The following is a 13,428-nucleotide window of genomic DNA, read 5'->3' on the forward strand; positions in this document are numbered from 1 at the left end:
TACATATAGATCATACATATCATACATACAGTTCCACTCACACATAGACATTTTAAATTAAGCATATACTAAACTGAGCATATCACATTTTCAAGATATAAATTACTATATATTGAGCGTCAGTGAGCAGAAAAATAACAAATGCAATGAAATAAACGTCCTCCTGCACATCTCTTGAATGTTGCAAACATCATCAATCATATCATGAACTTCAATATGGAAAACATTTAGTGCATGACTATGCAAAAGGGAAATAACTTTGAAGTCCTTGTATTAGAAGGGACTTAAAGGGGTTGTCCCGCGAAAGCAAGTGGGGTTATACACTTCTGTATGGCCATATTAATGCACTTTGTAATGTACATTGTGCATTAATTATGAGCCATACAGAAGTTATCAAAAGTTATTCACTTACCTGTTCCGTTGCTGGCGTCCTCGTCTCCATGGTTGCCGTCTAATTTTCGCCGTCTAATGGCCAAATTAGACGCGCTTGCGCAGTCCGGGTCTTCTGCTTTTCTCAATGGGGCTCAGTGTAGCTCCGCCCCGTCACGTGCCGATTCCAGCCAATCAGGAGGCTGGAATCGGCAATGGACCGCACAGAAGCCCTGCGGTCCACCGAGGGAGAAGATGCCGGCGGCCATCTTCACCGGGTAAGTAAGAAGTCACCGGAGCGCGGGGATTCAGGTAAGCGCTGTCCGGTGTTCTTTTTTAACCCCTGCATCGGGGTTGTCTCGCGCCGAACGGGGGGGGGGTTGAAAAAAAAAAAACTGTTTCGGCGCGGGACAACCCCTTTAACTGGGGGAAAAGAATCACCTGGGTAACGTAGATCTCCTTGTCTTCGTCCTCTAATCCAGTATTCCAGCCTTTGGAGGTTACTGAACTACCCCAGGACCGGATCCCCAGAGAGACCACTGATGAAGGGCTGCCCAGATCCCAAACACGTCGGGTTACAGTTCTTGTGGGCTTAGCAACACTGGTAGGGCAGGGTTCATCCAACAGGGCTGGTGAAGAATAAGGAGGGCGCAGCTTCCACCATAAATGCATGTGTTCCCTAGCGTGCAACAACACTCTCACCCCAGGGTCCTCAAAGTCTTGGATAAAGGGACGCAACCCAGGGGGAATAGCAGGTCTGGCCACCCTGTTGGCCTAATAAATAATGATCCAGGGTAAGATGGGGGTCCTTCCCTTTATGGGGTAGCAACTTCGGCACGAACCTCTGGTGTGGCTTAGGGACTGAAGTGGCAACCACGGGAGCATCCGGCGCTCGAGTTTCAAGTAGCCTGGCTCTTGGAGAAACCCTCCTGGGCCTAGCAGGCTGCAAGGGTCCAAGGATTAGGGTTGTTTTCTTGGCCAGCAAGATCTCTTGCTCAGCTAGAGGAGACGCAGCAGGAACATCCTCAGGGTCTGGTACGTCTTTGGCATCGCCCCAGAAGAACCTGGGTATAGGTGACGGATAGCCAAAGGTTACACCCTAAATCACTTTGCTCGTGGAATCATCAGCCGCTGGCATTCTGTTCAGCAGAGAGCAGGAAGTATATCTGGGAGACACGAGGCAGAATCTTTTAGATCTGCTAAGCTCCACCCCTTGGGGGGCTGTCTTGGGATTGGAGTTGAGTCATGTTGGTGGGGGGAGTCCTCCCCCCTACTTCGTAATCAGCCAAGGTGCGGTCCTTTTTGTGCCAAACATAAATACTTACCATAGACTTATCAAGAGATGGACACACCTCTTAGACTCATTAAAGGGGTTGTCCCGCGGCAGCAAGTGGGTCTATACACTTCTGTATGGCCATATTAATGCACTTTGTAATATACATTGTGCATTAATTATGAGCCATACAGAAGTTATCAAAAGTTTTATACTTACCTGCTCCGTTGCTGGCGTCCTCGTCTCCATGGTGCCGACTAATTTTCGGCCTCCGATGGCCAAATTAGCCGCGCTTGCGCAGTCCGGGTCTTCTGCTGTCTTCAATGGGGCCGCTCGTGCAGAATGCCGGCTCCGTGTAGCTCCGCCCCGTCACGTGCCGATTCCAGCCAATCAGGAGGCTGGAATCGGCAATGGACCGCACAGAAGAGCTGCGGTCCACGGAGGGAGCAGACCCCGGCGGCCATCTTCAGTAGGTGAGTATGAAGACGCCGGACCGCCGGGATTCAGGTAAGCACTGTGCGGTTTGTTTTTTTAACCCCTGCATCGGGGTTGTCTCGCGCCGAACGGGGGGGGGGGGTTAAAAAAAAAAAAAAACCCGTTTCGGCGCGGGACAACCCCTTTAAGGATAGACATTCCCTTTACACTTATCCAGAGATGGATACTCACCATAGAAACATTAAGGGTTGGACACTCCTATTAGACTCATTAAGAGATAGACATTCACCATAGACTCATTAAGGGATGGACACTTCCGTTAGGCTCATTTAATTCTAAGTAAAATTGGCTGAAACATAATAGGAGGTCCCTGAGATCAGACTACCACCAATCAAACATTAAAATTCCATCCTTAGAAGTCCTCAATGGAATAAAACTGAAAGGTAGGAGACACAAATTAGATATTATAAAAGACTTTCTGACAGCAAGGCTTTATTCCCACGAGCGTATATCAGCGCATATACGCCGAGGCCGCCATACCGTTACCCCCTCCCCTTCCCTCCCCCTCGATGGCTTACCTCCTCCTCTTTCCTCCCCTCCGCCCCTGTCCCGCTCCCTCCAACTGCAATCAGCCAGAGGGGAGGAGAAAGGAGGGAGGGAGTTTAGCAGTCACTCTGCTAAACTCCCTCCCACCTTCCTTCTCCGTCTGCTGTAATTGGCTTTCATAGGAGCCCTTGTAGCGACTAACGTATTCTGTCCCAAAAGATAGTTACAAGACTATCTTTTAGGCCCAACGTAAAAACGCCCGGCGCTATATTGGCCGACTGGGCGCTTTTAGGTCACGGGAATACGGCCATGTGATCTGATGCATTGGAATCCAATGCATTAGATCACACCGTATATCGTCCGACTGTGAAAATGGCGGGCCGATATACGCTCATGGGAAAGAGGCCTGAGGGTGATCAATGAGTGGAACAGGTTGCCTCAGGAGGTGTTGAGTTCTCTTTCAATGAGAATGTTCAAACAAAGGCTGGACAGACATCTGTCTGGGATGATTTAGTGATCCTGCACTGAGCAGGGGGTTGGACCCGATGACCCTGGGGGACCTGATGACCCTGGAGGTCCCTTCCAACTCTACCAGTCTATGATTCTGTGAAGTTCTGAAGAACTTCTCCGTACTCGATAGGGTGTATTACTACCGTATGATGCTCATAATAGGACAAGCATGCTGTGGGTGGCGAGCGCATATAGAAAGTATATAAAATTTGCCGTCTCTATCCCATTTTAAAGGTCTTGGGAGATGAAGAGGGTGTTAATAGTTTTTGGTGAATAATGGATTATATGCAAGAACTTGTCTAGAGAAATCTTCAAGGGCGGAAACCTATTTGATCTGAAATAATTAAACTGGCAGAGAAGTGGAGGGAGCTGCGAGGAATTATCTAGGGCAAGTTTGTATGCTATTTAAGAACAGAATTTGGAAAGTTTTCAGTGCAGAGGCTGTGAGCACCAGAATATAAAGAGTATCACTGCTAAGTAAGGCCTCCCGTCCACGGGCGATGATCTGCCCGTGGGTAACACATGAAACGCTTGCCATAGGATAACTATAGAAAGCGCAACCCAATGTACACGAGTGGAAACCGCCATGATTTTCTGCCTGTGCATTAAAAATCACGGCATGCCACGATTTTCTGCGGTGAGCCTATCATAGTGATAGTTTCATTGCGAAAAATCTCAGTGACCTTAGGGTTCTCCGGCGGTGGAAATCCGCTGCAGTAAAACGTAACGCCCGTGGACAGGCGGCCTAAGGGGGTCAACGGCAAATTTTGTACAATGCAGGGATTGTATGAAACTAGAAAAAGGGATCTTTCTTCCCCAGACACAGTGCCGCTCTTGTGGTTGTGTCTGGTATTGCAGTCACATGAGTTGGGCTGAACTGCAATACCAGACACAGCCCATGGAGAAGAAAGGCGCTGTTGTTGGAAGTACAAAACAAAAGAGCACATTCTGTTTTCCAATCTAATACCCCTCACTTTATGTGATATTAGTGTTCTCTTATAAAGCCAAAGGAAAAGTCACATGACATTGCCATGATTTACCTTAGTAAGTAGGCCACAGCAGGTTTTTCAGTCTCCTACAGCAGTACTAACCGCGGAGACACTACTACCATTGTTTCATGTTTAGTAAAGAATCCTCAATACCGGATTTAGGGTTTTTTTTTACTTCTTGTTCGGCTCAAACTAATTTGGACAGTAGCAAACATTTTAATGAAGTTCAGCGAATGAGCGAAACCAAACTTTTGAAAAGTTTTCTCACCTCTAGTAAGCAAATATGTAACTATTGACAGCAAGCAGATATTGAAAGTGAGGAAGATGTAAAAGACTGAGTATATTAGAAATTTGCATAAATTAGCCGGTTTTGTCTCATAAAATGACATATTTCTGTAACCTAGAGAACATAACTGTTACTTAAAGGGGTTGTGCCTGCCTCCAAAAGGCACATATTATATGGTCCAGTAAGGGGGCCTTCACACAGGCAAGCGCAATATCGGGGCAGTATAACGCGTATAACCTTGCAACTTACGAGTGGATTACATAGAAAAAATTGAATATTGCAATGAACCCGCACGTACACGCGATGCGCCTTTCGTTTTCTCAACCATCGCAGACTTGCAGAAAAACAGAACATGCCGCAAATTTTCCATTGAAAACAATGGCGTCTATTTTGGTGCAAGTTTTGTCATCTTGCAACGCACTAAACTTGTGCAAGAAACCCCTGTGAATGAACCCTTAATGGTTCCACTGAGAACACAACTCATCTCACAACAAACAAGCTCTCTTATGATATACGAATGGAAGACTTATGGCTTTTGGAAGCGGGGTAAAAAAAAATGAAAATAGGGAAATGAAAACTCTCTGGCCTTGAAAGGGTTAAAGGGGTATTTCAGGAACTTCCTTTGGTTTTCCATTTGACAACACACCATGTGGCTAAGTAGGGTACTGCAAGGGAAACATTTCTGTTAATCGATCAGGGGGTCCAACCAATGAAATGAATGCTGTCTGGCAGGCTGACCTCCACAAAATAACAAAGTGGTGAGCCATCCTGAGGATAAACCGTCAATAGATACTTCAAGAACAATATCCAATGGAGTAGATGATAAAAAGTGGTGGCCCTCAGTACAGGCCACGTTGTATGCTGGTTCAGTCCTGCCACAATAATGGGGACTTCTTCACTTTGACAGATAATGAGGGGCATTTGCTACAGATGGAGGTGCAGGTTGCACAAATATTATTAGAAATGGCTTTTTTAGTATTTTAAGTATTTTATCAGAATATATGATAATTTTTACTCGGTGCTGATAGGAATTCTGACATTTATGTTTTTCACATTCTGAACTCTCGCTTGGCATGAAACAGAATATTAAATGACTTTGGAGAGAAGAGGCAGCGTGCTTTTAAGTCACAAAAATTGTAAATAAAAAGGGGAATAATAGAGAAATATTCCACCACCCAGAGAAGAAGTTACATGACAGCAAGGACATAACGTACACAGACAGCCTCGTCACTTCTAAAGCAGCTAGTATCATAGACTGGTAGAGTTGGAAGGGACCTCCAGGGTCATCGGGTCCAACCCCTTGCTCAGTGCCTGTTTTAACTCTTCAATTGAAGCAGAACTCCCACCTCCCGTGGTAACCTGTTCCACTCATTGACCCCCCTCACTGTCTAATATCTAATCTGTATCTCCTCCCTCTCAGTTTCATCCCATTGCTTCTAGTCTTTCCTTGTGCAGATGAGAATAGGGCTGATCCCTCTGCACTGTGACAGCCCTTCAGATATTTGTAGACGGCTATTAAGGCTCCTCTCAGCCTTCTCTTCTTCAAGCTAAACATTCCCAGATCCTTTAACCGTTCCTCATAGGACATGATTTGTAGACCGCTAACTATCTAGGTAACACTCTTCATTGGACTTTCTCCAGTGGGGTGCCCAGAACTGGACCCAGTATTCCAGATGAGGTCTGACTAAGGAAGAGTAGAGGGGATAATGACCTCACGTGATCTAGACTCTGTGCTTCTCTTAATACATCCCAGAATTGTGTTTGCCTTTTTGGCTGCTGCATCACATTGTTGACTCATGTTCAGTCTGTGATCTACTAGTATAACCAAGTCTTTTTCACATGTGCTGCTGCTTAGCCCAATTCCTTCCATCCTATATATGCTTTTTTCATTTTTCTTTCTCAATTGTAGGACATTTCATTTCATTTCTCCTTGTTAAATACCATTCTGTTAGTCGCCGCCCACTGTGCAAGCTTTTCTAGATCTTTTTGAATACTCTCTCTCTCTTCCCTAGTGTTAGCCATCCCTCTTAGCTTTGTGTCATCTGCAAATTTGATCAGTTTCCCATCAGTTCCCTCCTCCACATCATTTATAACAATGTTGACCAACACTGGGCCTAGGACAGAGCCTTGTGGTCCCCACTTGATACATTCTCCCACTTGGATGTGCAGCCATTTATGACCACTCTTTGAGTACGATCACTCAGCCAGTTGTGAATCCACCTAACAGTTGCCTCGTCAATCCCAGATTTGGTCATTTTTCAATAAGTATGGTATGAGATACTTTGTCAGATGCTTTACTAAAGTCAGGATATACTATATCCACCGCATTTCACTGATCAACCCAGTCAGTAATTCTGTCATAGAAGGAAATTACATCAGTCTGGCCTGACTTGTTTGTTACAAACCCATGCTGGCTCTGGTTAATTACTCCATTTTTATCCAAGTACTTGCATATATTTAGGTCATAATAGAACTAATGAAAGTTGTGTAACTCGGCGAACCAAATGGAGAAGCGGTAGGGGGCTGGGATTTACAGTTGTATATTCTTGTATCAAAAAAAGACAAAAGTATTATAAAAATGTACCCTGAATGACCCCTACATTAAAGACACGAGCCCTCACACAATTGGAGCATCTTTGTATGGAAATTTGAACCGTGACCTCCGAGTGCGACATAAAATCACGTGACACGTTTTCTGTGAATCCACATAAGAAAATCCAACGATCTGAGCAACTTCCAACAAGGCCGGCCATCGGTGCTGGACTAGCCAGGGTCGAGATTTCACTACCAACCTTGTAGGGTTTTCTTCTACAGTGGAGTAGAGAGTATACAGAGAATGGTGTTATCAAAGGGAAGCATCCAGCAAAAGGTGATCCTGTAGACGGCAACAACTTACAGAAAGGGGTCAGAGGAGGATGTCAGGAATCGTTCTGATGACCAGGTGCTGCACTGTCAAGCAATTACAGCTGAATAGAATGCAGGTGCTCCAACTAACATGTCCGAACATACAACTCATCATTCCTTAGCATGGATAGGCTATAACAGCAGATAACTAGTTCCAGCATCACTGATATCTAAGAGAAACAGAAAGGCAAGACTGTAGTGGGCAAAAGCGTGCAAAAATTGTATCACTGAGAGGTGAAAAAATGAATCTAAATTGATGTTGCACAATTGCGACTCGGGGGAACCAGAATTTTGCGCAAGCAGCACGAACCAATGACCCCTTCCTGACAGCTGTTCAGAACTAAGTACCTCCAGCCAATTTGTGGAAGCTTCCTGTCCGCAGGGGCCGATATTTCTACAGAACAATTTCGTGACCTAGTGGAATCTATGCCACAACAATTTGCTTCCATTCTAAAGGCCAAATGAGGTTCAACCCGCTACTAGATGGGGGCCTCCAATAAAGAGGCTATTGAGTGCATATATACTAGCCAAACAGAACACTTATACAGATTTATGTGTCTCCATGGAGACAGACAACAAACAAACCTTGTCGTAGTCTGATCCTGCAGTCATGTGTTATTACCTGCCATCTGCAGTCTGTAGGTTAGTCAAGAAAAAGGGAAGGAAGGAAGGAGGGGGGGGGGTAACACATGACTGCAGCACTAGACTACATGCAGGCTTGGTTTGTAGTCTGTAACCATAGAGACACATAGGTTTCAAAAGTAGTTGCATTTAAAAAAAGGATTATGATTCTTTTATTCTGGATTTTAGATGCATTGGTGAAATCAAAAAATTGGAGCTCAGTCCTACTTCTCTTCCATGTGTTAGGACCGACGGCTCTCGGGGTCTCCGTGTCCGCACCACCAGTCCTATCACCCAAGCTAATTGGATGCGGCGCAGGGGAGCTCCGGTCTTGGTGACCTCCCCTGGCCGTCGGGGTCCCGGACACTGGCTGCGGGCGCATGCTCCTGTGCTCAGGGGGCGGCGCCTGGGCAATCGAGTTGCTGGGGATGCGGCGGATGCCGTCCCCGTTGCCATGACATCCTGATTAGCATGATCTGCACTTGCTGCTGGATGTCTGGGTCTGGTTGCGGCCAGGCCCCCGCCCTAATTAGCTGCTGGGGCGGGAGTTCTGACAGCATTTAAAGGTGCCTGTTTCCTTCCAGCGTTGCCAGTGTATGTTTGTCTCCAGGCTACACCCGCATATTTGGATTGCGCTCCCGGCTCTTGACCCTCGGACTTCGGACCTGACGTTGCCTTGCCTGACCCCTTTGTACCTCGTACCCTCCAGTTGCCGACTCGGACTGTCTGACTCTCCTCTGTGCTCGTTTGTTTCCAGTGTTCGTCTGTATCGGTCCCTGTGCTTCCCTAGTGAGTGTAGGGACCGTCGCCCAGTTGTTGCCCTGGGGCTTAGCCCAGGGGGGCAGGTAGGTAGGGACAGGGGTAGTGGGTTGTTTTCAGGGAATCCCATACCTGGACCCCAGGTCCCTGACACCATGCAGCCGAGCTACCATAATAGCCCCGACCCATGGACAGGTTGGGCAATGTTTCCAAAGTAAAGCAGCCATGTTTTTCTAATTCTATACAATGTTGTGGAAGTTCTTAAGAAATTGGATGGCAGAGTTACCCCTCCTACTCATTTCCTTTATAATGGTTTGTTAATCGCTCACTTGTTCCTCATCCAATAACCTTGCCTAAGCTACACTGAACATTTGAGTCCGCAACGTGCAATCACCGATCCTCTAATGACTTTTTTGATTTCTCTTCCAGAATAACTATAGTGCCTAATGATGGGAGAAGATTATCACCCAGGTGAAAGCCTGAGTCTGCAATGCCAATCAAGACTGAAGAAAGAATGGAGATGAATGACATTTATGGAAATTTTTACCAAAAGGGGTTGGCGGAAAAGACTCTCACAGTCATCGGGATGTACTTTCTAACTGTTTGTAAGCAATATTTTTATCTCTAGCGTGAGAAGATTATTTTTGAAATGGACTGTCAACAAGGAGTAGATGAACTATGTAGCGTGCCCTCAAGGTTATACGTGAACTAGACAGGAAGCGATGGGGCACCATTCGATATAGCAATGGCAGGCAGTGGTTAGTCTGCCTTATGTGTTCATATGTCGTCAAGTACTTAGTCTAAGTGTCAGGCTAATAGGTATGAGCTGGCCGCAGTTCACTACCAAAAAGAGTATGTGGTATGAGGCAACGTTGAAGAAACCCCCGGGTGTAAATTATAAGGGTTCAACAGAGCACATACTTCAGAGATCACTTATCATATCCTTATAATCTACAGTAGAGGGACTGTCCTTTTTTTATAATCCATAAGTGTTCCAAATAAGTACAGGCGCGCCCATCACCAGTCACCCATGATGGCACCACGACCTGCCGCGTAGACCAGTATTATTTACAGGAGGTTCTATGTAGTTTGACGTCAATTGTGAATTTTGACTCGTTAACTTTAGATGAACTCCTGCAGGAGAAATTATTTTCCACTTTCGTTAAACATGACAATAAATACTATCAGAATTGAATATATATGGACTGTCTGACCTCTAATTGGTGGGTATGGTTTACGGCACATAGTATGACCAGGCTGTCTATAAATGGGGGGTGCAGATGGAGCAATTGCATCCAGGCCTCAATGCTGGGGAGGGGGCCCATAAGTCTGTCTACTAAATAAGAAGACATTATAAGTGGCACATGGTAAGTGGAAAGTATCAGACCGGTCTTGCATCAGGACCCAGGAGCTTCACATTCCTCATTGTCAAAATCCATCCCCTAAAAGGAGTTACTGGAATCAAATGAAACTTCCTCTGTGTGATTGTAACATTGATATTAGTGATTACAATATCAGAGCAAAAGGAGAATTTATTGCAGAAAACTGACCCCTTGTAGGGAGGCTCTAGTACCCTGTTATACCACCTCTAGCTTGGATACAAGATGTGATACGGGCGGGCATGGAGGCTCTAGTACCCTGTTATACCACCTCTAGCTTGGATACAAAATGTAATATGGGCGGGCATGGAGGCTCTAGTACCCTGTTATACCACCTCTAGCTTGGATACAAGATGTGATACGGGCGGGCATGGAGGCTCTAGTACCCTGTTATACCACCTCTAGCTTGGATACAAGATGTAATATGGGCGGGCATGGAGGCTCTAGTACCCTGTTATACCACCTCTAGCTTGGATACAAGATGTAATATGGGCGGGCATGGAGTCTCTAGTACCCTGTTGTACCGCCTCTAGCTTGGATGCAAGATGTGATATAGGTGGGCATGGAGGCTCTAGTACCCTGTTGGGCTACCTCTAGCTTGGATACAAGATGTGATAAGGGTGGGCATGGAGGCTCTAGTACCCTGTTGTGCCACCTCTAGCTTGGATACAAGATGTGATATGGAGGGCATGGAAGCATACAGGCTCTGTATGATATCCTGCAGCATATCGGTCCACCCTCACTAATGAACTTTTGGCAGCCTATCCTGGGGATAGGTCATCAATAGTTCAGAAGTGGCCAGCTCTTTTAAAGTATCTTTTAATATGCCACCAAAATATGCCGGAAGATAACATCAACAGAGGCCCATTTTAGCAGACGTCCTGAACATCTTGATAAAGTTAGATTCTTATCAATTCACTAGAGATGTTATTGTGGCAAGCTAGAATTCTCCTTTAAAATCACTATGATGTCAGATATAGAACTTTGAAGGAACTTGCGAGGATAGACAAGAGTTGAAGCATTGGTGAGGCCCATTGAGGGCCATCAAAGGTAGCAATGAGGATGACAAGGGACTGGATTGCTCCTCACTGTCATCTGTAGGATAGTCCTACTCTGTGGGCTTCAAACGTGGACAAGGGTAAGTTCTGAGGGGTAAGATGGTCTCAAAAACATGTGAATAGATTTTGGCATAGGGTAAGCAGTGGTAGATTTTAGAAAACCTAAAATTAGCGGTACAGTATATCATTAGGATGAGGTAATTGAGTTTTTACAACCAAGAGCTTCTTGATGAGTTCTGTTCTTCATACCCTCTAGTACATTATATAATTTTATTTCATGGTAGAATTAGGACAGTGGTGCAAAGAAGACCACTTGCAACTGGTTTCCCATGAGGGTCTAAAATTTTCATTTAGTGCATCATGATTGTAAGACACAGAACACCAGGGATGGATTATCGAGAGGGCACACGTGGCAAGTGCACTGGGGTCACATCACCTTGGAAATTCCAGAGCGGTGCAGCAGTAGAAACTGAGGTGGTACAATTCCTGACAATAAGGGCGCCCACCCACTGGCGATTTTTTTTTTCTTTGCGTTTTGCGTCTTTTCTCAAGAGCAATTAGAATTGAATGTACTCCTGTCCACTGGCGTTTTTTTTTTGCGGTGCGTTGCGATTTTTAACATAGGAACTGTCAGTTGCATATGTGTCCTTATTTTTCTCCTAATGCACCCATGAATGTCAATGGAAATTAATGGAAAAGGCGCGAAAACGCCGCAAAAAACGCGCCGAAAACGCTGCGTTTTTCACGCACGAAAATCGCAAACGCCAGTGGGTGGGCGCCCTAAAGCTGGAATGACCAAATGTCAACTATTTCAGAAAAGTTTGGTGGCGGTGATAGTTTGAACTCAGACGAAAGGCTCGTGGTGAACAAAAAAAGATCTGCCAACTCTCATATTTGGAATTCTTCTACATCACAAGTGCCCTGACTCTATCAATCTAGACTATGTTGACAAAACTATTGGGACACATATAGAGGGTGATAAATTCTACTTTCTTCCCATTAATACGGTGTTGGGCCGCCTTTAGCCTCATTGACCGCAGTAATCCACTTAGGATTGCTATCCCTATATATGTGGAGGGATTTGCCTGCATTCCTCACATAGTGCTGCAGGGTACGATGGGAGTGTTGGGTGCGCACGGATACGGCGTCCTAATTCATCTCAAAGATGTTCAATGAGATTGTGATCGCGACTTTGGCCGGCCTATAAAGTCTGCAGACATTCTGCTCCTCAAACAAAGCCTCAATACTGCATGTTACATGACATGGCGCTCAGTCAAGTCGGCAGATACACGGAGCCAGAGGCGTAACTATAGAGGGTGCAGGGGATGCGGTTGCACCCGGGCCCAGGAGCCTTGGGGGGCCCATAAGGCCTCTCTTGTCCATATAGGGAGCCCAGTACTATGAGTAAAGCCTTATAGTTGGGAGCCCTGTTACAGGTTTTGCATTGGGGCCCGGGAGCTTCATGTTACGCCTCTGCACAGAGCTGTGCCAAAGTATTGCCACAGGGTAGGTAAAGCCACATTGTCCAGAAGGTCTCTGTACCCATTGGCGTTGAGGGTGAATTTCATTATAACCAATGGCCCCAGTCCTTCCTGGCACAAATATGCCCACATTGCATATCCCCTTTACCTGACAGGACAAGATTGGTGGGTGACCCAATACGTTTGTTAACATAGTATATTTTTTTGTTTAGTTTTGGGACTTCACAAAACAATGGGGTCCCTGGTGATGACACTTTGGTTCCGAGCCAGATCAAATGTGGTTGTGGCTCTTGGTTAATATCTCTCACTTGGAGACTGCTGGACCGTTTGCTTTGCTCCAGTGTCATCTGTCCATGCATTTGTTAATGAGAAGACAAGCTCTATTAGGAGAAGAAACCCTTCCTACTGGATGCCCACTGAGAAATGTTATAATGTGGAATATTAAAAAAAAAGTTTTAAAAAGTTGTGATGACCACAATAATCAAGTAGATGAGTCTTCTGGTTTTCTTTAACTAGTACATGAATACTAGAAGTAAAACTTATATCTGGAATCTGATTGGTAACTGTGGGAAATCCCAACACGTCTTCATCTGCGCAAGTTTTTGAAAATATCTCCAGATGTTATTTTCATTCGGAAACAACAATAAAGACAATATTCCAATTCTTCTTGTAACCACTTGCAAACACGAAACATACTTGGAAAATATCCTTGTGTTTTATTACATTTTCGGTGCTGGAAAATACCGGATAATTTAACAGGTCTCTGAAGGTTTCGGCAAACCTCATAAACAGAGAAGTTCATTGGATTGACAAGTGAC

The 13,428-nt window shown here is 45.3% G+C and overlaps 1 protein-coding gene across 1 annotated transcript in view; it reads left to right on the forward strand.

The window, feature by feature from the left end:
• SHISAL1 (shisa like 1) overlaps positions 1-9,875 on the forward strand; it is a 134,163-nt gene extending 124,288 nt beyond the window's left edge. Inside the window, exon 5 of the mRNA XM_066590193.1 lies at positions 9,122-9,875. Coding sequence (XP_066446290.1) covers position 9,122 — 1 coding nt within the window. The 3' untranslated portion in view covers positions 9,123-9,875. The remainder of the gene's footprint in view (positions 1-9,121) is intronic.
• The last annotated feature ends 3,553 nt before the right edge of the window (positions 9,876-13,428 follow it).

This window comes from Eleutherodactylus coqui, chromosome 2, assembly GCF_035609145.1.
Source record: "Eleutherodactylus coqui strain aEleCoq1 chromosome 2, aEleCoq1.hap1, whole genome shotgun sequence".
Classification (NCBI taxonomy): domain Eukaryota; kingdom Metazoa; phylum Chordata; class Amphibia; order Anura; family Eleutherodactylidae; genus Eleutherodactylus; species Eleutherodactylus coqui.